Raw genomic sequence first — 27,334 nt, 5'->3', positions numbered from 1 at the left:
CTGAGGTCTCTTCTTACCTTTTTCTGTAATAGCTGAGACAGGACATATTAGTTTAGAACAGGAAGAGAGAAACTGAAACTGCTGAAGGACTGAAGCATGACTGAAATTACATAAATCAGCACAATCAGTGTGTAAACAAGCACTCAGTCTATCAAGGCTTCCTTTCTAAAGGTTTGGAATAAACTCCTTTAACATCTAGTGTCTGACAAATGTTTATAAAACTTATGTTGTATACTGAGGATTTGAATCAAGGCCTAAAGAAAACAGCTACACAATAAACAATTTATTTTTATAATGGTGCCGGTGCTTATTTTTATGAGAGCATATGGTGAATGTTTAGAAGACAAATCTATGCAATACTATTTCACCTCCAGTATGCACATTTTCCAGTGAGTGGCTCAAGGCCAAACGGGATAATATCCCTTGTGGGGTCTCTCAATTGATTCAAGACAAAAAATTTAATGTGGGCTGCCAGTCATTCGGTGGATTCTGTAAGTTGAGTGCTTTCCCAGATGTTAACCTCCATGGGACTAAGCACTCCCCTCTCTCTGGTTCATGGGGAAGAGCTCCTGTGATAGCTAGATGTATTATTTCTGATATTTCTGATACTTATAGTTTTGATATTCTCAGTGCATAGAGCCTCCACGACATCTTTGTATTTAAGAAATCCCTTCTGTATGCAGCAGGAAATAGGTGGTGCATTGGCTCTTATCAAGAGTAAACAAAAATCAAAGCCTGTTTGTCTTTAATGGCATTTTCCACCATAATTCTGCCTTATTCCTTTTTGAAACCAGTCCTGTAACAGGATCAGGATGAGTGGGTGCCCATGAAAACCCTTCCTTGGCAAAGCTAACTAAAGTAACAGGATTGCTGTGGCACTGTTTAAGAATTTTAGAAACTCAACTGGTCTTCAAAGCATCTTCTCTTCACTATCCTTGACTACAGGGAACACTTTGAACCTTTTTCCCTTCCTTTCCCTTCCCTTCCCTTCCCTTCCCTTCCTTTCCCTTCCTTTCCCTTCCTTTCCTTTCCTTTCCTTTCCTTTCCTTTCCTTTCCTTTCCCTTCCTTTCCCTTCCTTTCCCTTCCTTTCCCTTCCTTTCCCTTCCTTTCCCTTCCTTTCCCTTCCTTTCCCTTCCTTTCCCTTCCTTTCCCTTCCTTTCCCTTCCTTTCCCTTCCTTTCCCTTCCTTTCCCTTCCCTTCCCTTCCCTTCCCTTCCCTTCCCTTCCCTTCCCTTCCCTTCCCTTCCCTTCCCTTCCCTTCCCTTCCCTTCCCTTCCCTTCCCTTCCCTTCCCTTCCCTTCCCTTCCCTTCCCTTCCCTTCCCTTCCCTTCCCTTCCCTTCCCTTCCCTTCCCTTCCCTTCCCTTCCCTTCCCTTCCCTTCCCTTCCCTTCCCTTCCCTTCCCTTCCCTTCCCTTCCCTTCCCTTCCCTTCCCTTCCCTTCCCTTCCCTTCCCTTCCCTTCCTTTCTTTTTTTCTCCAGTGGAAGCTAAAACTGCAATGTATTGAGCAATCTAGGAGACAGTTCCTGGAACAAAAAACCCTGAAAATCAGATAAAGTTTTCCTTTGATTCTAAAATACCTCCCACCAAACCATAACCTTTTAACCATGATGAAAATGGGAAAGATTGGTCTCTCTGGCTATGTTTGGAAATTGAATGGAAGGGAACAGAGCTTTAGACAAACCCTTGTTCTCTGCATTGCAGGTCCTGCAGATGTCGCTGACCGTGCCCCAGTCCAGGCTGCTTTCTTTCCCCTTCTGCACAAGGAGCACATAGTCTGCACTGAATTGAAGTGTCTGGGCTGAACTCTCTGCCTGAGTCATTTCTTTGGAACGCTCAGAAAAATTTCTACAAAGAATTTTGCCCATGGGCTTTTTGCATAGATGTAAATGCTTTCAGGAGCCTCCAGGAGAACCAAGCTTTGCAATATACTTGTTTGCCAAAGTTTTAAGATCAGGAAGAATGTCTGGAATGATCCAGAGTCTTAGTCTGAAAGGTTTGCATTCTGGTAAAGTATGGGGAGTGGATGAGCATTTTGTTTTGACTATGGGTAAACCTGAGCTTCTGGCCTCAGCTTACAATAGAGTTAAGGCTAAGTGTAAATGTAGTCCTAATGCTGAGTGGACTTCTAACAGTAACAAGGCTTGTCCTCATACTGGGGCTTAACATTGCTTCTGTAAAAGTAAGATGAAAGTTAAGTTAATATTGGTCACTTTCTTGCCCTAGCTTGTATAAAGGATCATAGAATCATAGAATCATGGAATGATTTGGGTTGGAAGGGACCTCAAAGCCCATCCAGCCTCACCATGTGCCGTGGGCAGGGCTGCCCCCAGCAGCTCAGCTGCCCAAGGCCCCATCCAACCTGGCCTTAAGCGCCTCCAGGGATGGGGCACCACAGCTTCTCTGGGCAGCTCTGCCAGTGCCTCGGTACTCTGAGTGAAAAAGTTCCCTCTGATATCTAATTTAATTTAGGGAGCTGATGAAAGTTGTCCTAGAAACAGAGCATCAGCTGAACCTTGGGCTGGAAATAGAATCAGAGGCTCATTTAGTTCAGAAGAGGCCTCTAAGGTCTTCATGTCCTGCCCTTAACCTGTCCTGTGGAGTCCAGTCACTAAGTCACGTCCCCTAGTGCCTTAGGGAACTGCTTAGGGTGACAGTTGTGGGAAGGCTGTAGTCAGTATGTGGGATGTGTACACCCATAGATGGATAGGAAGGTTGCACTTGGGAGGAAGAACAGCTGCAGATAAAGGCATCTGCTAGGGTCCAAGTATCATCACCACAGCTTCCAAAGGCACAGTTAAATCCTCCTCCACTTCATTTCTTATGAAGTGATGGAGGTTTCAGATGCACTGGGTCAGTTATGTTTCTTTTCAGCAGAGCACATGTAGTCTTTGTTCTTCTAAAATGCAGTGCAAAATGGATTAGGACACTACTAATGAGTAGTCTGGGTGCAAGTTTCAAAGGCTGTGAGAAGCGTCCCTCAGGCCCATGTGTCCTTGTGCCCTGCTCTCATGCCACTGCTGTCCTGAAGCAGACATGGATCCTGCTGCCAGAGCAGCTGCAAATGCCAGCAGCTGCTGGCTCAGTGGAAAGTGGGTTTCTGCATGCCGTGCAGCCTCCCTGGCCATCATCCTGTATTGTCCACCTGGCCAAATCCCTCAAGTGCCTCAGCTATATATCAAGTGGAGAGCTGGGGTTCAAGAGCAACGAAGAAAGAGAATCCTATTTCTGTGAGGAAATGACTGACTTGCCAGCAATTCTGGATCCCAAACAGTGCAACAGGGAAAAGCTATTGAACCATGAGAGGAAGAGGCAGTCTGTAGTATTCAATGTCTGCTTTCTTCCTATTTCTAACTTGTATATTTAAAATTTCAGTGAAGCATTATGAAGAAGCAGAGAGGTGACATTTGAGAAGAATAGGGAGAAATCATTTTTTTTAATAAATCAAGCAAAATTAGATATAACAACAGCTGAAATCAGGACAACATGAAGGGATGGTTATATGCACAAAGTCACCCTCAGCTATTGCTACAGCCAGCATCCTCATTTCTGAGGACAGCCCTCATTTTGCAGGAGCAGCTTGGCTGCCATTTCCCCCAGAGGAAAGCAAAGCCCAGCTGACTTTAAGACAAGAAATAACATTAAGCTGTACCAGGGAAAGTTCAGGTTGGATATTAGGAAAATCTTCTCAGAAAGAGCCTGCCCAGGAAGGTGGTGGAGTCACTGTCCCTGGAGGTGTGCAAGAACTGTGTGAATGTGGCATGAGGGATGTGGTAAGTGGGTATGGTGGGAACGAGTTCATGGTGGACAAAATGATCATAGTGATCTTTTCCACCCTTAATGATTCCATGATCTTTGAAGAAGCAGGGAACGCTAATGCAGGCAGATCACTAGTACTCCCATTCCTGCTGCCCTACTTGTCTTGCTCTGCTCTGCTCTGCTTCCATGCTGATCCCACTGGGCCTCTGCCCCAGTGTCTTCCCCTTGATTGGGAGCAGAGTCCCCTTACAAAGGCTGGAGGTGACACCAAGGCCATGATGCCCTGTCTGTTCTCAATTTATGTTGTAAAAGACATGTTTCAGTATTTTCTCTTATGGCACTTAACAGCTGAAGTGCACTGCAACACCAATAGATCTGCTCTTAGTTCCAGGGGAATGCTTTCTTCATGCAGACTGGTTGGTCTTCTCTAGCCTGATGGCCCCTTTGTGCTTCATGGGAAAACACACAGACTCTGGAATTTGTTATTAGACCTTGCCGTTGGTCCAATGTAAGTGCAAAGGCAGCCTAGCAAGCTCAGCTCAGCACAGGAAGAAGCAGGAAGGTGCTGTTTTCCAAGCCTCGCCACACCTCATTAAATACAGCATTTAACTTCTAAACCCCTTCATTTCCCAGCTGGCCAAACAGCAGCCATCACCACCCAAGAGGCAAATGACAGTGTAAGCACTGTCTGGGCTCATACAGCATCCAAACTGTGAAAATGGTTTCACAATTCCAACAGTTACTGAGAAGAAAAAAAAACAAACATAAATTCAGATGCAGTCCTTCTGGTGGCTCTGGCCTGTTATGGAGGTGGGACATGAGACTGTAGTTTCATATGTCAGCCATTCTTGTTTCCACCTGGGGTGCTCCTGACCCCTCCTGCTCCAACCTGCTGGCCATTCTCGCCTCTGGCTCAGCAGCTTTCCCACTTCTCAGTTCCCACTCAAGTTTAAAAATGATAAAGACATCCTGACAGAGAGCACACACCTCAGAAAATGGGCAAGAGGCAAACAACTAGAGGGCATCCAGATCGCATTATGAAAACAACTGTTAAGTTGTCCTTTTCTTAGAGTACTGCTACTGCATTGATGTATTTCCGGACTGGGTATGGATTCTTCCTATTCAAAAAGGCCAAGTTCCAAAAACCTCCTTGTAAATCCCTTTCTCTCATGGCCAAAAATGGAGAAACAAAGAAATTCCCTTTTCCTGCCTCTGCTTGCTCAAATTTAATGAGGATGACAGCATATTCCTATGCCAAGGAAACAACTCCTTTTTCTGTAGATGACTCTGGTAGCACAGCACTGAGCAGACGTTCCTGCATACACATGAAGACAAGACCCCAGTAAAAAAGTCACGTTACATGGAGGGAACTCACAGAAGTGTTGTGCAGAGCTGGGCCCTTTTGGGGCACTCCTGGCTCCACTGTTCCCACAGGAAACGAAGGCCGGTTTAGACCTCAGCATGCCCTCCTCTGAGGTGGAGGCACCTTGCCTTTCATCTTTCCCTCTCCAACAAACCTATATTGACATGTGTGTGCTTGTATAATTAAGTATTTTTTGTGTGTATATTCATAATAAACAGTCTCCACTTCACACAGGTCTTCCCCGAGGGAGAGGATGAGCACGTAAGTTATGGGACAAATGTTAGTCACGCAGCTCATTAGCCCATGGGATGGTGGTGTTCAAATACTCATGTGGTAATTGTGGCAGGACTAAATGGGAGAGAGAAATACATTTGGAGGTGTCTGTTTTTTATAACCACATCTTCAGGGGAGGTGAGCACGCAAGGCCTCCTTGATTTCACTTGGGACAAAAGTCTTCATTTCCATTTCTCACCTGGAAAATGTGGGGCTAACCACTTCAAGAGATGCATACTCCCCCAGAGCATTTGCTCCAACCAGATTGCCTCTGGGCTTTCCAGTATCTCAGAGAACAGCAGTATCTTTTGCCCAATATGATTTTTATCCTCCTGCTCAAGCTGTTTCCCAGCAAATCAAATGGAAGAACTAAACCCCATTCCACTGTATTTAAATTGAGATACCTCCACCTTTACTCTGAATTCTAATTCAGTGTAAAGCATCTGGAGGACTAATTACTGTTCCCTATGGCTTTTGAGTATTACTGCTGAGGGTATAGGTGTCTCAGAGAAGGTTTCACAGAACGTATCTTCCCTTACTGGCATGAGAGGCTGTTTTTAGCTGCCGTAGCTCTGTGGCATTTGGCAGATGTTTTGTGTTTTTACAATCCAGTGGCACACTATAAACCGATTCTTCAGTGGGAAGGATTTGCATGCTGTTTGATGTACGTGCCAGCTCGTGGCCTGCTGCTCCCTAAAGCTAAGACTTGCATAAAGCCTGCATCAAAAGCGGCTTTACATCTGTGGTAGCACGCTCAGATGCTGGCTGGAAAAGGGTAACACTGTGATGAAGGTTGAAAGCCGATGTATGTATCTTTTGATGGTGTCTGTGTGCTTCATCTGACCAGATATGGCAAAGAAATTGATCAGTGCAAATGATTTTAAAACAGAAGTAGCAACAAAACAAAAAAGCTGTGACTTATGTGCTTTTTCCTAGACATTTCTCCAGTCACCACGTTGCCTACTCCTTCAGCAGCACAGAAAAACATACCAGACTTTAATCACAAAGACCTGCTAAGTAGATTAAAGGGCAATTTTCACTGTTCATTTAACTTATCGGTAAAGCTCTGCATTGTATTTATCTTCTTAATCTGAGCTGAGCTTTTATGCACAAATGCTGTTTAAAAAGCAGGGGAACGAGCACTGTGTGATGACTCAGCTCTTTAATTTCCGAAGAACAGCTTTGTGGTAGTCTGAAGTTTAAAGCTGAATGATGCTGACATGGGATAGGAAGCGAGGCTAAAAGCTATGGAGAAGTCCAATAGCACTGGTCTGATGAACGCCTCCTTTGCTCTGCTTTGGAGAAGGATGTGCCATAGACCATGCAAGGAATCTGCTTTTACTCCTGTGTATATGCGTATACAGAACAGTCCAGTAAGTAGGTGTAAAAAGATAAAACAGACTTTCTGTTTCAAAGACAGACAGATAGGTAGATAAGTAGATATTCATAAATACAAAGATAGATACATAGATTGATATATAGATGTTTAGATGGGTGGCTAGATAGACAGAGATGGGCAGACGTATATATATTTATTTGTCTTTTCTAAAATACTGTTTTCAAAATAGACATCTAATATATACATCTCATTGTGTTCCCTTCTGTGGCTGGATCAGCTGCTTATAAATTCTTTAGCTTGTGTACTTTAAGAAAGATTGAACCCCCAGAGTGTTGCCTGATGTGTTTTATTTCTGAGCAGTAGCTGTGGAGGTCCTGCCTCCAGGCGGCTGGCAAGGAACTTTCTTCATGTAACGCATTATTTTCTGTTTAAGCTATCGTTTCTAGGCTGTAATTACTGTCTGCACTGTGATATGTACCAAAGCTAATCAGTTCATCTGTCAGTGCTGTCTGCTGCCCCGACAAGAGACTCAAATCATTGCAGGGCCGACCTGATAGATGTCAAGGTTAAAAATGTCTCATTGCTTTTTCAAATTGGCTGTTCTCTGCTTTAAGCCTGATGCAGGACTTCAAAGAGATGCGTGTGAATGTTTAAACTAGATCTTACTGTGTGACCTGAGTCCCATGGAAAGAAGTATTTCCAAATATCTAATGCTTTCTGGTATGTAGGTCACAGTCAATTTAGTTAACTTGTTATGTAGCTCCACTGATAATTTAATTTTGGGGCAGGTTTAATTTTTTTACATTTCATTCAGGTCAGATGTGGCCTCAGGTGACAGCGGGCTCCTTCCTTACCCATCCCGCTTCATTGGGGTTTCAGAGCCGCCTCTGCCTAACCTGAAGAACTTGCACGCAGGGATCCTCCACACAGCTTCAGGGTGGTTTCTGGATAACTCGCCTGGCTGGGAGGAACCAGGTGGTTTGGGCCATCCACACAAACCAGTTCTGCCACTGAGAGCCAGCTGTGGCTGATCAGGTCCTACAGGAGGGTGTCCGCAGCAGGTGGAGGCTTTGCAGTTCTTCAGGAAGGATTAAATTGATTCATGGGGCTTCTAATCACTTATCCCTGAGCTCTTCCGACAAAGAGCTTGGGCGGATTCTGCTAAGCACTCCCACCTCCCAGGGGATGTCATCTCCAGGACCTTCGCCATTCCAGGATGTCACCCTCAGAGGGACAAGCTGTGTCTGTGCAATCTCAAGGCTGTTTAACAAGTCCAGTAGGCAATGGCTCTGTCAGTGCTGGGTTTCCTGCCAGCCAATGGGGCTGATTCTGACAGATGCTGTCAGTGCTATTGCAGGCGAGGCCCATGCCTCATTAGGTCTCACATACTGCAGCACAGCTCACTGTTGCTTCCACGCAGACAGGTTTGCAGGCTTGATCTCAGAGAAACCACCATCAGGCCTGTTACTCCCTAAATGCAGCTTGGGTGCTGGTTTCCAGGGGTTAGTTCTGCTGTTTCTCAGTTCTTATTGCTGCTTTTCTCCTCGCTACTGCATTGCATTACTACCTTATACAAAATGACTTTAATAAGTTTTTCAATATAACTGTATATCCATTCCTATTTGTAAAACATTTAAGAAGCCTGCCAACATGATGTGTTCAACTTGTATTTTATGTGCAAGTTGTGAAGTTCTGATGTTGTCAGAAGCATCACAGACTGAAGAAAACAGACATCTGTGAAGCCAGGGCTTTGATTTTGCCCAAGATGTGATTTCCATGACAAAACACAGTGACATTGTACTAAGAAAATACCCTCTCAAAAGTCTTTAGTTTTGTCATGGAAATAGCTGTGACAAAATCATGGCCTTCATTGTTCTTCCTCTCATTCGTATATGCAAAGTGGATTTTTTCCTGCCCTACTGTTGCAATGAGCAGAAAATATAGCAAAGAATGATACAGTGTGTGTCTTCTCTAAGACAATATCAGGAATCAAGTCCGTGTTTTAAACACTAGCAGTCTGGAGCCAGAGTCAGAATAATAGAATAATAAAATAATAGAATCACAGAATGATTTGTGCTGGAAGAGACCTCAGAGTCCACCCAGCCTCACCCCGTGCTGTGGGCAGGGCTGCCCCCCAGCAGCTCAGCTGCCCAGGGCCCCATCCAACCTGGCCTTCAGCGCCTCCAGGGATGGGGCACCACAGCTTCTGTGGGCAGCAGTGCCAGCGCCTCGCCTCACCGCCCACTGAGCAGAGAATTTTCTCCTAACACCTGACTAAGATCTCCCCTCTTTTAGTTTAAATCCATTCCCTCTTATCCTACTACTCTCAGACCATGCAAGCATCTTGATTCTTTCCTGTTTATATACTCCCTACAGGTCAGGTGCTGGAAGGAGACTTGTGATAAAAATTCCCCATGTATCTAAGTTACCAAAGCCACTTACATGAGAAGGAAATCAATGAGACTTATGTTCTTAATTGCCTAAGCACTCAGCATAGCAGTTCTCGGTAGATAAAAAGTATGGGTGGCTCCTCTCCTATGCATCACCAGTTCCAGCTTTTTTAGCGTCCAAAAATGGTGCCTGCTTGCAGAGTGTGGTATCTTGGGGCCAGTTTGGTTCCAACCAAACCCACAAGAAGGCCAAGCCAGATGAGCAGTGCCTTTGGGATGAGCTTGTTCACTTGCAAGCAGCTCTCTCTGCTGCAGCCTGACCCAGAGATTCAGCAGGGAGAGAAGCAGCAACAGAATGAGGAATGTATCCATGTCCATGACAATTTCTGTGCAAGTCTCATCTAAAGTTTTACTGTAGGGATTAAAAAATCTCATTATAGTATATATTAAAAAAATCTTGGAATCTACCAAGACAAAACAAAATTTCCTGGTCCTGGCATTTAATAGGATTCACATTGCACAGCCTAGCTACACTCTTCCCCTAGTGCAGTATCTGCTTACATTGCTCAGCCAGACTTACTGCCAGCAAGAGACATGTAAAACTCAATATCCAAATGACTTTTTTTTCCCTTCTTGTTCAGATATCCATCTATTTGCAGTTTTTTCTCTCCTCAGATCTCAGCTCACCACCCGCAGACTGGCTTTGGGATATGGTGGGCCTGTGTCCAGCTGAGAACAAGGGGAGAATTTGTGCCACCCACCCCATGACCTCCCACAGATCCATCCCACAGCTGCTGGCTGCCAGATCAGGGACGCCTGAGGGGCTTCTTGGGTCTATGCGACCCCAGCCCTTCCTCTGCCTCAGTGCCTTCCTTAGTGCCAGCTCCAGATGGAGACATCCTGCTGGATTTGCCGTCCCTCACCCAAAAAATCCTGCCCTGATCACTGTGTGCTCTCAGGATCCCTGTCACCAATTCTTCAGATGATACAGATATTGGTTGGAGCCTCCAGGAGGTGTCTGTGCACCAGAAAGCAATGAGTAATGAAAGGCGAAGAAATCCTATAGTCTCTGCTCTGCTAAGGAAAGAAAAAAAAAGGTCATTCTGAGCAACAGATGTTGATTCTTTTTAATTCAGAGACATCAATAGCAGAGCAGTAATCTCCCTCACCCAGACCTGAGGGCAGTGTGTCTCATCCTCCTGCAAGATGGATAAGAAGATGATAAACAGGGAAGGGAAGCAGACTTTGCTCAAAGCCATTAAGCCTCTCCAGAAAGCAGGCTGGGGTATGTGGAGACTGAAAAGACATTAGCTGTCATTTCATATGAAAATTATATGTACTCAGCTGCTTAATAGTACTCTGGGAGGCTGCAGTGATTTACTTCAAAGGAAGTCAAAGCAGGTGAACAGGGAGCAAACAAGAGACATGGTACCTCCAAAGAGAGCATGAGGGAGCTTGGGGGCTTCAGGAAGGGGTTTCTCTGCACAGAGGGAAGTGGTGCTGGGATGGGAAGTGCATACCTGCTCCTACCAGGCTGAGGGAGCTGGACGTGTTTAGCCTGCAGAAGAGAAGGCTTTGGGGAGACATCACTGTGGCCTTCCAGTACTTGAAGGGAGTTAATAAATAGGAGGGGGTCCAACATTTTACACAGTCTGAGTGTGATAAGTCAAGGAGGAATGGTTTTAAAGCAAAAGAGGAGAGATTTAAGTTAGGTGCTAGGAAGAAATTCTTTACTCAGAGGATGGTGAGGCGCTGGCACAGCTGCCCATAGAAGCTGTGGTGCCCCATCCCTGGAGGTGCTCAAGACCAGGTTGGATGGGGCCCTGGGCAGCTGAGCTGCTGGGGGGGAGCCCTGCCCATGGGGGGTCTAGGTGGGCTTTGAGGTCCTTTCCAATACAAAACATTATATGATTCTTTGATTCTAACTCTGTCAGCTTTGTCAGGAGAATCTATATCAGAGGTATCCGCATCCCCTTAAACAAATGTGTGGCAGTTTTCAAGGCTTCTCCTGCCCTGATTATTCATGAGGCAATAATTCAGCTACCATACAGACATGGAGTAAGCCACAGACTATCTGAAAAGGCTTTCTATTTTTCTTAGAGTCTTTAGAAATAACTATAAACCCATTATTTAAGTTATGATTTATGTTAGTAATTACAGAATGTGATGGAGTAATGGGAGGGGAAAAAACCCCCCAACCTCAGCAGCAGCAGCGGTATGGGAAGATAAAAGCCCTAATGTTTTCAAAGAGCCAGTAGAAACAGGAGACATTTTTTATGTCACTGGTGTTGCTAATTAGACTAGAAAGGAACCTATGTTTAATTAATGTGATTCTTTTTAAGGTCATAAACAGAATTTCTACATGCGCTTAACCTCCTCCTTCCTGCTCTGCTCTGCTATACAACCCCTGCTATTCCGTAAGCAATTTACCTGACAAACCACAGGCAGCTGCTTATCCCCATATCCCTTCCTATTTCAAAGTGGCAAGCAGCTAATTCTCCAGGCTGGCATATTCTTGATTTGAAAGGCAAATGTCATTTCCTGGTCCCAAAGCTATACATCAGCCACCTGAATCATTAAAACAAATTACAGTTGTCACAAAAAGCAGGACAGCATTTCTGCTTGCTGATGTCTGTAGCATTGCTTGTTCATTTGCAGCTTCCAACTTACTTCATGCAGGAGAAACAGCTTTTAAGGGAGCAGCAAACCCTCCCACTCTGCCTTCAAAGCTGCTGCTCATAATTAAGATTTTGGAAATAAACAAGGATCTTTCATTTGTGGTTTAAGCCTTCTTTAATAACCACTGTGACTCTGCTTTGACCTTCCGAGCAGCTCTTGTGCATGCTTCTCTTTCCCTGCCCAAACTGAAGTTTTGGCAACAAGTCACGAAAGTGCTGCAGCCACAAGATTTTCAAGCACTGGGAAAATAAGTGGGGTGGACTCCGTGTATGATTTTAAGGCTTCAGACTTCTGGGGAGGCCAAAGAAAAATGTTAACAGTGAGAGTTTTGGGGTATCTGTGAAGATAATTTGCACATGATAGAAGCATTGCTGCCCTTGAGAAGCACTGGACACTGCTTCATTTGATGGGGGCATCAGACAATAGGACTCTTCAGTCACTGCGGGTCTCAGTAAGCAGCAGTTTTCATAATGATAACCCTGAGGTGGACATCTCAATTTCAGCTTAATAACCACAGACCTAACTTGTGGCAGAAATGAGACCTCAAGCAGGTGGAGCTTGGGAGCTGACCCAAGAGCTGGGGTTTGCTCTCATCTAACAGCTGCATTAAAGTTCCTAGAAAGCCAGCAGCAGGACAGGATGAGAGGGACTTAGCGCTCAGCAGAGCTAACCAGGAAGGCTTCTAGGGATCACAGATGGTCCTCTTAAGTAAAAGAGCATCAGAAAGCCTTGGCAAGGGAAATCAAGCGGGAATGAGCCACTTCAGCCCTTAGATAACTAGTCAGAGCAGATCTGAGGCTCGCAGAGAAAGTGCATGGCCAAACAGATGGTGCCAGGCGGAACCGACTGGGAGGTTCCCCCTCTTAGGAGGGCACTTAGTTCCCAATGCTAGCAACCAGCTTTATACAAGCCTAATGTGGGCATGACACAAACTTGCACTAAGACTAGACTCTTTCTGAGTCATTAAGTGCCACTCTTTCTGAGAATATTTTTTTCCTGATAATCCAGCCTGAACCTCCTCTGGTGCAACTTGAAGCCATTGCCTCTCATCCCAACTGGAACAGGATAAAGACACATTTTCTTCCCCTATGAATAAAGGCAGAGTTTGGGAGCTGCTTCTCCTAAGTAAAATGAACTTGTGAAGTACCACCAGAAATAAACACCATGAAGCACTCAACCAACTTGTAAATACTGAGGGTTTTATTTCCACTTCACACGGTCTCCGACAGACTCCTAAACAAGGCCAGTTACAAGTTGGTGCGCCCAGAGTTCTCAATGGTTTTCCCAAAACGAAAGAAGATCCCAGTAAACACTGTACATAGCCAGTTGAACCGCTAACAATAATTTAAAAACTCTTTTGTCTAGTCAATGCAAGAATACCAACAATAAAAGTACAGTACAGGTAAATTCACCACAATATTACAGTGGAACGGATGGACTCACGTTGATGTGACGGCAGAAGTACAGTAGCAGTATGTACATGCACTAAAGTGCGAGGACCCAGAGGCATGCAAGTCAAGTATCGTAGGTGTATTTTACAGCTAGAGCCATACGACTTTCTGAGGCATTCTTTTTTTTACACTTTTTTCTCGTGTTTACCTGTATTCCCCTCCATTTCAGCTAATACAATTCTAGTGAACTAGCTTAATGGCTTTCTTCACTACTTAAAAGGTATTGCTTCAGACAGTCGAAGCACCTTTAAGAAACTGACATTTAAAAACTGATAACACTGACATTAAAATAGAATAAAATTAACTTAAGACTCTAGTTTTACATGACAAAACAAAACCGAAAACAACTCCCCCCCAAAAAAACACCAAACTGAAACTGAAAAATTAACAGTGCAAATATAACCGAAAGGCAGTCAGTATTTGGAGAGAGCGTGAGCATGTATTCAAATTCCCTTAAAACTTAATTTACATTTTATTGTAAATCTTACTTTATATCATTTTTACCCTTTTTTTTTTCCTTTTTTTTTTGTTAATATTCTGTATGTAGAAAAGATGGAGACAAAAATAGTTTTCTCAGCTATGAAAAAAAATTAAGTTATTACAGGCACATTAACTGTTTCATTCTAGAAACACCTCGGTTTCATGGGTCGGACATTCAGCAGCTGCATTTGAGAACATTCTTTGACCTCCACTACGGGACTTCTCTGTCGGGCCCACTGCAGAGGCCAGCCCTGGTGCGGTGCCCACAGCCGCTCATGCTGACTGGTCTCCCTGGCTCACGGCCTCCGCTGGCGGTTCCGTGCCTTCGCTTTCCTTCGAGGAAGTCAGGTCTCCAGTTGACTGTGACTGTGAGGCAGTAGGGGAATGTGAAGCCCATCGGGACGGTGGGCGCCGGTTCGCTGGTCTCTCTGGCCGGGAGAAGCAGGGTTCGAGTGATGGGGCTAGTGCAGAACAAGGCAGTTCCTTGGCAGCCAAGAGAGCAAAACAGTGGTTAGTGACTAGCATTAGAGGCCATCTGGATGTGAAAAGAATTAAAAAATAAGGAGAATTCAAGCTAAAGCTAAGCATCTGTCAATTCACAGTACAAAAGCAAGCAGTGAACATCTCTCTGTGTGTGGGCTCCAGACATTCATGTACATGTCCATGATTTATGGAACAGATAAGAAGAGAATGAGAGAAGGAGGTCTGGGATGAACTGAAGTAGTTGACAAGCTTCCATTTGCTAATTCTTCTTGAGCTAGAAAAACACATTTGCATGATAATATCATGATAATGCATTATACTCATTGCATTGGGCCTGGTCTGGCATTTGGAAATGAGGTGAAAATCAACTACTGACTCCTGTCTGCCTCTGATTTCAGACTCACATGCAGGAAAGACTTCTTAGTAGAAGAATAATGACTGTAGGACCAGCTGTGAACTTCAGCTGGATTAAGGATGAGGCTTACCTCCAGATTTCAGCTTCTGAAACATGACTCCTCACTGCCAGCTGCTTTTGCTTGAATTAATTACAGGAATCAGTGTTACTGTACATTAAAGATGACATTTACAGAAATGGGGGAAAACTGAAATTATATTTCTCCACCAGTTTTCCACTGTTCAGCCTATCCGTACTTCTTGAAATCATCTGCAATCATCATTTTTTAACCCTGTCACCAGGTTGATAATTGCATCTTGTATTTACAGGCTCTACTAACTGCACAGCCAGGTTTCCTGCCTGGCTCTCCATGCTCAGTGCATCAAGGTGACTGACTGTGGGAGCAAGTCTGGCCTGTAGTACCAAAGTAAAAAATCTGAATTTCTCTGCATATTTCAGCATTTATCAAAACAAGTCAGAGGAGTCTGTCAATCTACTGATCTGCATACACTGAAGAGAGTTAAAGAAATATCAGTCTATAAAACAGAATACAGGCTGGTTGTAAATGAAGAGAGAGATCAAGAGTGACACAGTGCAATAGACAAGCTCTGGCACAGTAAGCCAAAGGGAAGCCAAAGGAGCAGTAAAACAACACAATAGGAAGCAGAAGACTGAGTGCAGAGTTTCAAACAGAGAAAACAATGGAGAATACTGGGTTAGGTAACATGATGTGATGGGCAGTGAACAAACACGGTGATATGTCATCAAACATCTCGGTTGGATTGGGATGATACGTGACAGAGAGACTGATTTCGAAGACATGGAGTAGTAGTACTAGAAATGGAGCCTGTACAGGCATGTGCAGTCTGGAGAGTGCCTAAGAGAGTTGGGGCAGGGAAGCCTCTGTGAAGGGCCAGAGCTCAGTGTCTCTGTGCAATATGCAACCAGCTCTGCTGCAACCCATTGCCAGGCAGAGCTGTGCCTGTCAGCCCTCAGTGCTGGGCAGCAGGAGCACGGGGCAGGTGCTAGGCCATGGCTTTGGGCCTACATGTGCGCTATCACTGCATGTCCTCTCCCCCCAGCCCTGTGCTGTGAGCGCAGATGTGGCCCTTGCTGAAACATAAACCAGTGCTAATGAGAAACCTGACTCCGTGTCCTTACTTCACCCTATCCCATCGCTCCGGGGTCTGAGAGCTGCCACTCATGTTTGGAATCTGTATGCATAGCCATCCCTACAGGCCATGCAACATGACAAATCAGGGCTGCGTAATGTGTGGGCTTTGCCTTAGACTCTCTCTAAACAGAATCTTAAAATGGCATCTTTACATTTCTGCTTGCTTCTGGCTGCTTAATCCTAGTTTCACAGGAGGAAATGAGAGTCAGCAATGTGATAATAAATTTTGTTTCCACTGCTGTCACCCAGTTGTTAAGTGTCTTTAAAGCATGGAATGGTTTGGGTTGGAAGGGACCTTAAGGACCACCCAGTTCCAACCCCATATCATGGGCTGGGGACACCTCCCGCTAGATCAGGCTGCACAAAGCCCCATCCAACCTGGCCTTGAACACCTCCAAGGATGGAGTGTACCCAAGAATGTTGGCCAGCTTGTTCAGAATGGCAGGATTAGGCTCATCCTATTTTACTGGTCTGTGCACTTGCCCAGAACAACACCATACACCGTCATCTTGCAGAGGAGGGACCGGCAGCCCAATGTTGTAGGCATCATTTTGGATGCCAAGGAGGGAACCCCAAGGACAGACGCTAACTTTCTCAGAGTGTATTAAGGAAATCAAGCTGTCAAAAGGGAACTGTCAGGAGTGGTATTTGAAATCTCAAATGCCCTCCCTTAACATGTGCAGCTGCAAAAGCTAGTGATGTTGAAAAAATCTAACATCCTAGGGGTGATTTACTTTGGTGGTTACTTGAGGAGTGGGTGGAGAAGCAGCACCTCTTAGTCTGGATTTGGGAAAGGTTTCAGTTTTAGTTTCTAGCTAATTCCTAGGCCAGGCTTCCAGCCACTGTGGTTATGCTGACATGAATACATAAAACAGGCAGTTTTCAGGCTCTGAGGCTGAGTGGATGGTCCAGTCAGCCAGCTGGCACTGACCAAAACTGTGCTGGAAGCAGCTTAATGATGAAATGTGACTGTCAGCCACTGGCTGGTGCTTGAGACCCTGTCCCCAGCTCTCTCACCTGCTGCTACAGATACAGCCTAAGGGAACACAGCAGCCAGAAGCCCCAAGTGGGAGTGTGAAGTGATTAAAAAAAAGTTAAAAATCTGAATACTTCCCCAACATTTTTGGGTACTGTAAACTGCTCTTCAGTTCTGCCTTTAATAAAAAACCCAACCACACAAATTCTGACCTGTGTCACCCCTCCACGACCATGCACGCTCCCAACCCATGCTACCATAGGAAGGAGCCGCTTGGGTTTCCATTTTGAGCACTCCCAGACCATTTTGTACAAAGGATTACACGGAGATGTCAGGCGAGCACCGCTGTAGCTGGGGTCATTTATTATTTCCTTTCAATACCACATGTGTTCAAAGTGACCACTTTCAGACAGTTGTGGAAACAAGGTAGAAAGGACTTACAGCAGTGAGGCAGGCAGGGTTAGAGTCCCCAGGGGGTAGTTAATAAGACAGTTTGGTTCTGGACAGAACAGACAGAAAAGAAAAAAGAAAGCAAGTAGGTTGGAAAGAATTATTTTAATCAATATGTATATTATTTTTTTAAGAGGATTTCACACCAGCAAAGAAGTCTCCAGATGCTACCACCCATTCAGATCATGTTACCGCTGTACCAGAGGGAAACTAATAATAAAAGTAAAGGATAAGCCACCAGCAGAAAAAAGATTCAGAAAGGAAGGAAGCAAACACACCAACCCCTTACAATGCTGGCACAATATAGAAGGACAGAGCATTAAACAATCCAAACATTTCTACACAGCAGAGAAAGGCATCTGTTATCCTTTGCCAACCTTGATTAAGGCTGTGGGAAAAATGACGTTACCATGAAAGAGGAATAAGGCTGTGGCTTTTTTTTCCTTCGGTTGATTTTGAGACAGAATTTCTGCTTAGGAAATCTTTAACAAGCATAAAACCCACTTATATTTATGTTGCTCAAAAGCCTCTCTGAAGGTTTCATGACAGCTCTTTGCCTCAGACTTCTTTCCTGTTCCTATTTAACAGTGACTCTGGGAGAGAGACTCAAACAGAGCAAAAGCTCTTTAATCCCGGCATCACCTCCCCTTCTCTGCAACATTCCCCCTCCAACGCTGAGCTGTTTAGTAGCAAATGGGTGGCCACTGCTTCACTCTCTACGTGGATCCTTGGGGACGGTCCTTCCACAGCGCTGTCTTCAGAAATGGGCCTGAGCCCTCTGACTGGGACAGGTGTGTCACCTCTGTCATTTATGCCCTTGCTAGTCAGAGGAGAAGAACGCTCATGCTGCTTCTATGTTGTTAGTTAGGGAAAATTATTCTGCATTTTTTAATGGTAATATCTGTAAATCCCATGATATGCAAGTAAGATAGTGGTTTGGTGAATTAGCAGGGCAAGAGACTTCTAAGCTAGCTTGGATATGAATTTATTTGTAAGCAGCTCTGGGCAAGTTAGAAAACGCAGTTATTATTGTTATGTATGCATATACATTCACATGCATACATACATATGTATGTGAATATATAAATATGCATACAAACTAGACTTCACATTGCAGCAGTAATATAGAAGTGAATTGCATAACTAAACCATCCAGAAGCTCAAATTAAGGAAAAATCACCAAGAGGTGCTCCATGCAATTTTAAAAGTCATCAATATAACATGCTATGACTGCAGAAAAAAAGAAGGCGCCCTGTGGTGAGAAAGTCACTTGTCTTGGCCAGAAGCAAACAGGTGATGGAGAAACTGAGCAGGGATCTGCAGGAGGATGGCAAGGGTAGCACTGACATTGGGGCTGCCCCAAGCACAGCCTGCCCCCTCCTCCATCATCATGTACTATGTGCAATCTTGTAAAGCATGATTTCTGTGGCCAGGATAATACTGAAGTAAGCCAAGGTATTGCAAAGTCTAAAGGCATTTGAGCTATTGTTTGCAGCAGCAAACCCACACTTTGTTAAGAGCACACTGTAAAGCATCAACTGACACAGGATAAGATAAGCCCATCATGTGACTGCCCACCACCTTCCTTTTCAATGCACCCGTGCAACCAGACAGCAGTCATAACAACTGGGTAAGACTTGCAAGGCAGAGCTAAGCTTAGCTCTGAGGCTTCAAACTCAAAACATTAGGCAGAAGATACTGAGAATTCACAAACAAGGGCAAATTTTTGCCAGGCTGATGGTCAAGGAGATTTTACTAAACAGCATTGACGTCAATCTCTCCACGCATCAAACTCAGGTACTGACGCTGGTTGTATTTTGCCAGCAGCAATGTGTGGTGGTGTGGGATGACATCCATTTATTTACATTTGAGATCTGCTGAGACATTTAAAAGATGCAGGAGGAAATAAAGAGTTTTCAGTGATGTCTGGAAGGCAAAGCTGTATTGAACCTGTATGAGTAAAGCATACACTTTCTAATAAGGAATTGTATGTTCTTGGTATTTCAAACTAACAAAGTAGATATTGAGAGAGAGTGAAATAAATGAGGCTTTAGTTCATTCTGAGGTTTGTGCGCAAAACTTACTCTCATTCATTATTATTTAAAATATGCACATGGTGTTTTTCTTTATATGTACAAAATCCCCTATTGACATCTGTTTAAACATAGGGAATATATCCTCAGCTTCGGATGCTCTTTTAGGCAAAAAAGATTGTGTCCCCTCAACAGCACCTACAAATGATCTGTTGATCATGTCCATTACAAGCAAGTTGCTTGTACAAGGCAAAATGCAGAACAAAAGCCTCAACACTCAAGTTTCCACAAATCCTCCATCTCAAACGTTGATATTGGAAATGGGGTTTGTACCTTCCCTTGAGGCTACCTGAGGCAGGAGTGGTAGGATTGAACCTAGCAAGGCCCAGACAGGATTCTGGGACATCACCAGGGTCAAGGACGAGCAGCTGTCCAAAAAAAAACCACCACTGGGATACTAAAGGGATGGCATGGAGCTGAGAGGCTGAATTCTCCTGTCTGTGTCCTAGGGAACACACTGACCAGCAGGGCATGCACCATTTTGATGCTCTACCACCAGCAAGGGCTGGGCCTAACTCAGCTTCTGCAGGCCTCCTCAGGGCAAAACTCTCACACACAAGGTTTGCTGGAAACAGACTTAAACCTGGTAACTGAAAGAGCTTTGTCCATCATTACAGCCTCTTTTTGGTTGATTGCTGTAGCACATTACTAGAAATGAGGATCTGACCCCCATTACTTGGGCATACCTGCTGAGACAGATAGTTGTTAAACTTGTGACAGTACAACAAAATATCAATAAAAAGCTCTTAAGTAGGTTTGTGCTTAGACTAGTTGATTATCTTTGTGTTTCTCTTTTTTTTTTTTTTTTTTTTTTTTTTTTTTGTGAGGCAGCAACAGTCAATACCAAATCCATTTCATCACATTCATTCATGCCATTTAATCACATTCACAGACCAGAACCAAACTTACTCAGATATATCCAGAGAAGGTATGCTGAAGGCCCTGAAGTTTTGGTTCAGGGTACTGAAGTAATTATTTTTCGTGCAAACTTGATATCACCCACTGTTGTGTAGGAGGAAGCGCCTACCTTTCCATCTAACATAGAAATCTTCTCAGACCTACAGACCCTAGAACATCTGTAATGCATGGTGTGTTTTGCAACAGAAACCCCTTATCCCAGTCATTCCGGGGAGAACCATCTTTATCCCGTAAAGGGTAAAGCTCTAATGATATTTTCAAGCCTGATAGAAACTCAATTCTTTAACAAGTTCTTCAGAGACTAATCCGATAGTTTAGTGACTGGAACTCGCTGGTGGTACCATAAAGGACTAAGATATTCACTGTAAACACTTGGCAGGACTGTAAGATACCTCATAATGCATTTGATCAAAGGAGAGTGCATTTAGCTATAGGAGGAAAAACAAACAAACTCATTACCTCTATGGACCCTGGATCTACTTTGACAATTTCTCCTGTGCTGTTGTCATTGCTAAGATTTGGTGGGCTGTGTGAAGGTAGCCTTCTCTCTTCCTTTAAGGCATGCTCCAAAAGTTTCTTATTCAAGATCCTGGCAGCATTTTCTGTAAGTGTGTACCCTGGAGGAGCAGATAAGTCCTGCCTGATACTTGTCACCTCAGTCCCATCTTCTTTTTGTGTCTCTGTACCCAAACGAAGAGGACTGGGTGATCTGCCACGGGCATTAGTACATGGCTCCTGCACCGGGCCCAGCTCTGGTCTGGGTTCTGCTGACCTGGATCGGCTGCTAGACCTGGGAGATTTTTGGAAGGTCTCATGAAAGATGGGGCTATGGTCAATGATGTTGAACAAACTGGAGAGGCCATCATTGATGGTGGTATGGACAGGACTCTCCCTTGTAGTAGTTGATCTAGCCCAAGCGGACTCACTGAATCCTTTCTGAGGTGTGCCAGGCGAAGTCCTGTTATTTGGCTGGTCTGATTTGGGAAGGATTTTTCTTTGCAGCTTTGGAGAGCCATATTTGGGGGAGCAGCATGTGCGTTCAAACTTAGCCTGGACCTTTTCAATGACAGGGGTCACCTGCCTGCTTCTCAGGCTTCTGGATGGTGAAGAGACAGGCGTGGACCCCCCCTTTGGTGTCAGACACTTGTGTGGACTGCTGGTGATACTGCGCAGGGTTTCTGTCTGCAAGCCGACGCTGATGGTCTGGGTGGTCTGTGTCCCTGTTGTTCTCATACCATTGGTTTGACACGCAGTGTCCTTAAACTGAGGCTCTCCTGAATTAGAGTTAGAGCGTATCGCATTTCGGACAGAGAAAGCGACCTCCTTCATATCATCGCTCATGTTTTTGGACATCTCCAAGCTGTGCAAAGGTGAGGCAAAGCCTACAGTAGTGCAAATAGGGCGTTCAATGGGATGAAGACCATTCTCCAGAAAATCCTTATGGTGTTTGGTCAGGTCACAAGACCATCTTCCAAACATATCAGAGGAAGGACTTTTTGTCTCAGCAACATTCCCCATAGCTTTGGTCATAGAAAACAGGAAATCTGGCTCCACTTGGTTTTTCCCTTCACTGCCGGCTATCACTGAGTTATCAAACCTACGGACCACTGGTGGGCTGTGGAAGATCCGAACTCCCATTTTTTCAGTTACACCATTACTCCTTGTGGGCTGCTTCTGGCAGTGCTCCGGGCTGGTCATGGTATTGGTTGTCATTGTGACACTGGTGGTGAGGTACCATGATGAGGCCTGGAAGGGATCTGGAGCAGGATCATTCCCAGCTTTCCCAGATTCTGTCCTTTCTATCCACCCTTCTGCAGGCTTCTCGGTGGCCCCCCCATGATTCCTGGTGCTACTGTAATCCCAGTTTTTGTTGAACTCCTCTATGTACTTCAGATCATCAGGAGACAAAGGAGGAGTTATGTCATCTTTGCTGCTGGATAAAGGCAAATTTTTTTCTGGTAGAAATGGAGAAATATCCATCAAGCGCTGGAATTCTGACATGGAAGAAACAGACATGGCCCTGCAGAGAGGAACACAAGAGTATCACTCATAGCCTTGAAAATTCTCATGGAGCTACTAATTTCAACTGAAAACTGACTGAGAAAATCCAACTTTCACTATCTGCTTCTATACAAAACCACATCAGTGTTCTTTTCATTAAGACCCGCTTTTCTTGTTTTTTGTTTTTTTTTTTCAAATAGCTGGATTACTGCTTGGCAAACGTCTGAAATACGCAGCAGTAGGGTGCATTTCAGAAACACATTATCTACAGAAAATGAGTCTTTATGACAATATGAGGCAGATTTTTCAAAGCAAATACAGAGCATTTCTGACTTGCTGTGAAATCAGCAAGTTCACCCCCACTCCTGAGAGTGCTCAGGATGTGGGACACACACCTGAGATGCAATTACATTTAACAGGCATGCTGTACTTTGAGAGAAGGGAGTCTCTATGTGATAACACCAGATTTTTGGCTTTCCCACATGTCATTGGTTCATACAAATCACAGACTTGAGTTGCCTTACTGCTTCTTTATAAGGTAAAATCAAACAACAAAACAATCTTTCTCAATGGGAGTTCTAAAAAAACATAAATGAGTATAGTTAGGAGAGTCCGCTCAATGAGGTCACTAAATCTGGATGAGGTCTCAGGAAATGGTGATTTTTGTGCAGCAATATTCTGGAGGATACAGTAAAATCACGGTATGAGATTTTGATCCAGTGCATCAGCTGCAGTTTGGTTGCATTAGAGAATTAGGTGACACCAGAAATGCGTTTTTGAAGTGAATCTCCTACTCAGCTGCCCTTGTTTGCATTTGGGGATAAAAATGACCTGGAAGATGCTCTCCAGAAGCGCAGAAAGGCACTCTAGGGCCAGATGGGCATTCAGCCCATGGGATCAGACCAGAACTAGTCCAAAGCAAAACATCCTGGACATACAGGAGTTTGTCATGTCCTCAGTACTCACTGTTTTCCTCTACATATCTGTGTCTAAAGGTCCATACTACTTGCTAACGTAGCAGCAGCATTGTGAACTTTCAGACAGTTTGATCTTTGTGCACCACAGCTAAATGTGGCCCAGGTTAATCGGAGCAGAACAGAAGCATATTGAGACAAATTAATCCCTGGCTAAATCCATTAATCTGGATCGCTGGCTGATAAGGAGGTGGCATGGCTATGCCTGGGGTCCGTGCTTTAGGCACAAAAGAGACAGAACTCCGGTTATCTGACTGCTTGATAGTTTTTTTTTTCTGCAAGTTTTATTCACCTTTGAAGATTTCCTTTGTGTGTTTCTTCCTCCTGAAGAAAAACAAAAAACAAACAGTGTAAGTCATTTTGGAACCTATTTGTGGCATTAACTTGTGGATGTTCTGTCATTTGCTTCTAGGTGGTTCCACAAGGTATGTCTGGCTTTAAAAAGCAGCTTCCTCTCAGATAGGGAATCTTAAATTGCCTCTGAGAATACTCTTCCCTTTGCACATAGGCAGCAAAATGGTCAATCCCATTAGGATGACAGCCTGCACACAAAAAGCCTGTACGCTACATCTAGAACAGCCTTGAACCTGTACCTATGGAAAGAAAAAAGCCGTGTGTAGCTTTCTTCCATTTAAAATTGCCCAGCTCAGCACAGCAAATGGCTTTTGTTTTCCACGTGTACAATGTATTGTTTTGGACTACTTATTTGTAAGCAAATGTGTTCATGGAATTAATCTGTTTCATGTCAGAGGCCTTGCTGTGCTGAAATAAGAGATAAAATGTGCTCTTCTGACATAAGATTTTAATACTTGTTTTTTAGGAACCATCAAATGGCACAATTTGAAACCCATTAAGCTAGCTATATTAAAAGCGTGGGAAGGCTATTACTTGCTTCATAAGGGGAATACCTACAGTTTGCTAATGGCATTAAGATGTTTTTATGGCAATTACTTCTCCATGACAATTAGTTGTTGCTTTTTTTTTTAATAGATACTTCTGAAGCAACTTCTCTGCAGACATTGTTTTAGTTGTTTACATGTTTAACAATCAGGAAATACAAAATACGATCAGAAACAAAAAAGACTATTAGTGCTTATTATTTTTATACAAGCTCATGAATTCAAGTACGCTGCCAACACAGAAGTGTATTTCTCATTATAATTATCCAAAAAGGGCACTGTTTCACTCAGCAAATACCCTTCCGGTATTTATCCAGAGTCAAAGAAAAAAATAAGAGTTTTACACTGGTGTAAGTCTGCAATAAATCTGTTGGCTTCAGTGCAGCTATTACAGAGTGAATTTGATCTAAATGAATGGAGAATCAGGCTGAAGGCTGGACTGATTTTGCTACAATTAGAACCACAAAGAAAACACAGTGGTGAGGAACAGTCAGCAGGCTGCGATTGCCACTGTGCATCCTTAGTAAAGCTATTCATTAAACTCCAATCAGCTTTGCTTGAACAAACCCACTGAGGCAAAATCACTTTGCACAGGTTTTACCAAAGTATGCTTTAAAAGGAAGAAGCTATGCAAATATCACCAAGGGCCTAATTTTGCTGCCAACACTTTTGTCGGTGGTGGTAATGTCTGAAAATGGAAAGCATCTGGAGAGATTTCTGTTTTTAACTAGCAGGCTGAATTGAAAGTAAAGAAAATGGCAATCAGAGTGAAACACAAAATGTAGATCCCTGACAACGGTATCAACATTTTACACAGAGCACTTGAGTGTGTATGAAATAATCGGCTGAGAGATAACAAATACAGAATCCCACATTGCTCCCCATAATTTTATGCTCCTGGAGGGAGGAAAATCTAATTGTAATGCATACGCAGCTCCAGCTACCTCAGAACATAAGCTGAATAACAAAACTGACAAAACTGTGATGACCTGAATCCAGTGAGCGGATTCAGAGAGTGCTGTGGAGTTGGTTTTAGCAGAACACAGGCTACATTCTGTTTAGATGTCATTCTGAGGGATGTGGTTCAGTGAGGGACTATTGGTGGTAGGTGGGTGGTTGGACTGGATGATCTTGGAGGTCTTTTCCAGCCTTGATTCTGTGATTCTACGACACGTTCCCTATGGTTCAACAGCATCTCTTAGCACTGTGTTCAGGAACTCTGCAGCTTTATGGTACAGCGTGAGGGCAGATACTTTGCTGGTGATGAATACTTCTATTTTTACAACATCTCATCTCACTTCCTCCCACTAACCTACTTAGGAGGCAGCCACAATGGAGGAACCTGACGTAGCTCTCTACAGCACTTCAAGTTTAACTAGCAGCATACAGCCCATGTATTTACAACAAGATGAGATTTAAGACCTACTGAGCCAACATTACATCTAATAAAGTTATCGTAGATAATATGAATGGCTACCAGATGATGTAATCTTTGTGGCCTTTAGATTGGACATCATATACACCTTCCTGATTGGCTCCTAACAAGGAACAAACCCCATTTGTTATAGATTCCCTACTGAGTAAATGTGAGCAGTGACTGAGACACAGCATCTCACTTCTGAGAGCAGGGATTTGGTACTGATTCTGACACAAGACAACAGGCAGGTTTGACAAAAGTTAGAAGTGCACATACTTCTGTTAATCCAGTCACGAATTTCTCTCGCTCCAGTTGCCTGGAGCGATGTTCCTCCGACTCATCGGGGGAATCAAGAGAGAGTGACTCCAGGAAGAGGTTCTCTGTGGCGCTACACCGATCACTCTCCTTCAGCTTGGACAGTGACCGGTCATCAAACTGAATGGCATCTGAGTCAGAGTAGGATCTTGACCCCATCGGACGGGGCATGTGAAGGTTCCCCTGGGTTGTAAATGGACGAAGGTTACTCTCCTTCTGGTCACATAGAAAGCCCCCTCCTCTTCGTGGGCTCACTTCTTTCTGAAGCTGGGAACAAAGCAGATTGGAAGGAACAGCAATTATTCATGCAACGTATGGCACTCTGCATTTCTTATCCATCCCCAGGAGCAAGGCAATGCAGAGAGTTGGAGGGCTGGCTGAGATCATTGCATAGCTCCAGGCATGCTGGCTTTTCTCCCTTGGTCCTTCTGCAATGGGAGATGGTCCAAGGACTTTGATGCTATTACTCACAAATGATCAAATACATATTTACTTTTGATTATTTACACACATCTTGCTTGTTTACCTATATAGATGTACGTATATACACTGCATAAATACATACAAAATGCATCTGCCTATAATCTGATTTTTAAAGGAACAAATCAACTCAACGCTGTTATTTAAAAATAGTCCTGATATCAGATCGTAATGCAAAACAAGTAGAAGCCCAGATAAGGGTGAGTGACTTTGAGCATCATCAAAACAAAACCAAATTTTTCCTCTGATCAGCAACATGAGACTTGCACTTTAATGTAACACCACACATCTTGTTTCCAGAGGTGGAAAACAGCTCTTAACAAAAGGCAAAAGCTTTGTTTTAAAGGTGGTCTACCTCTAACACACATCTAGAAGGTTGACTATTTCTGAGAATAACACATTTTTAAAGGGATGAATTAGGCATGTAAGGCTTTTTTTTTTTAAGAAAGTACATATTTATAGAAGGACCATCAAAGCTATTCACTCTGCACTGTGCAAAAACTGGATGAAGAGAAGGTCGATCGCTACTGACACTGAACTACCATGAGTGTTAGAATTAGGTTATGTGATCAACTTTTGCTTTAATTCTAAATACAATTTACAGTTTACAGTAGGTGAGGTAAGTGATATGTTCAAACACAGTGAATGACAGCAGGAATATGATACACAACTCCCGTGATTTGCCAAAGCAACCTGCTAAGGTCACTGAGAACAACCTGCAAATGCAACTCATTCCCTAGGATCTTGGGGACTGAGGACCTACAAAACAGTCTTCTAATGCTGTATTCATATGGAAAAATAAACCAGCATCACAGTGCCTAATGTAGGTCAAATGCAGATTTTAGGCCAGGTCCCAAATTGCAAAACTCGCACAAAAATGTGAGTGTATCTTCAGTGTTTTGTTCATTATACACAAAATCCGAAAGTGTTTTATTAAAGGGACCTAATTTAAGGCGTCCTATAAAGGCAGGGTCTGGAGGATGTATCTCAAGATATCCTGGAGTAAACCACCATCCTTGCAGTTTTAA

General features: G+C 43.8%; 1 protein-coding gene and 1 long non-coding RNA gene across 15 annotated transcripts in view; one reads left to right on the top strand and one right to left on the bottom strand.

Moving 5' to 3' along the window:
• The window catches only part of LOC107310067 (uncharacterized), a 43,476-nt gene extending 36,424 nt beyond the window's left edge, over positions 1-7,052 (top strand). The window contains exon 3 of the long non-coding RNA XR_014943433.1: positions 1,703-7,052. This is a non-coding gene — a long non-coding RNA (uncharacterized LOC107310067). The remainder of the gene's footprint in view (positions 1-1,702) is intronic.
• Positions 7,053-12,983: 5,931 nt separating this feature from the next.
• Positions 12,984-27,334, bottom strand: part of MTCL1 (microtubule crosslinking factor 1) — a 103,206-nt gene continuing 88,855 nt past the window's right edge. For 10 of the 14 annotated variants that reach the window (XM_032442634.2, XM_032442635.2, XM_032442636.2 and 7 more), the window contains 4 exons: positions 25,788-26,093; positions 23,488-23,519; positions 20,680-22,240; positions 12,984-14,215 (listed from right to left, as the gene is read on the bottom strand). In XM_032442634.2, coding sequence (XP_032298525.2) covers positions 14,006-14,215; positions 20,680-22,240; positions 23,488-23,519; positions 25,788-26,093 — 2,109 coding nt within the window. In that variant the 3' untranslated portion in view covers positions 12,984-14,005. Of the gene's footprint in view, positions 14,216-17,200; positions 17,259-20,679; positions 22,241-23,487; positions 23,520-25,787; positions 26,094-27,334 lie in introns of all 14 variants that reach the window. The other 4 variants (XM_032442638.2, XM_085539703.1, XM_085539708.1 and 1 more) reach the window with 2 other exon arrangements.

Source organism: Coturnix japonica, chromosome 2, assembly GCF_054131305.1.
Source record: "Coturnix japonica strain WE chromosome 2, WE-NBRP24, whole genome shotgun sequence".
In the NCBI taxonomy this organism is placed as follows: Eukaryota; Metazoa; Chordata; class Aves; order Galliformes; family Phasianidae; genus Coturnix; species Coturnix japonica.
The sequence above is the reverse complement of the archived record's forward strand: the minus strand, read 5'-3'. Positions and strand labels throughout refer to the sequence as shown.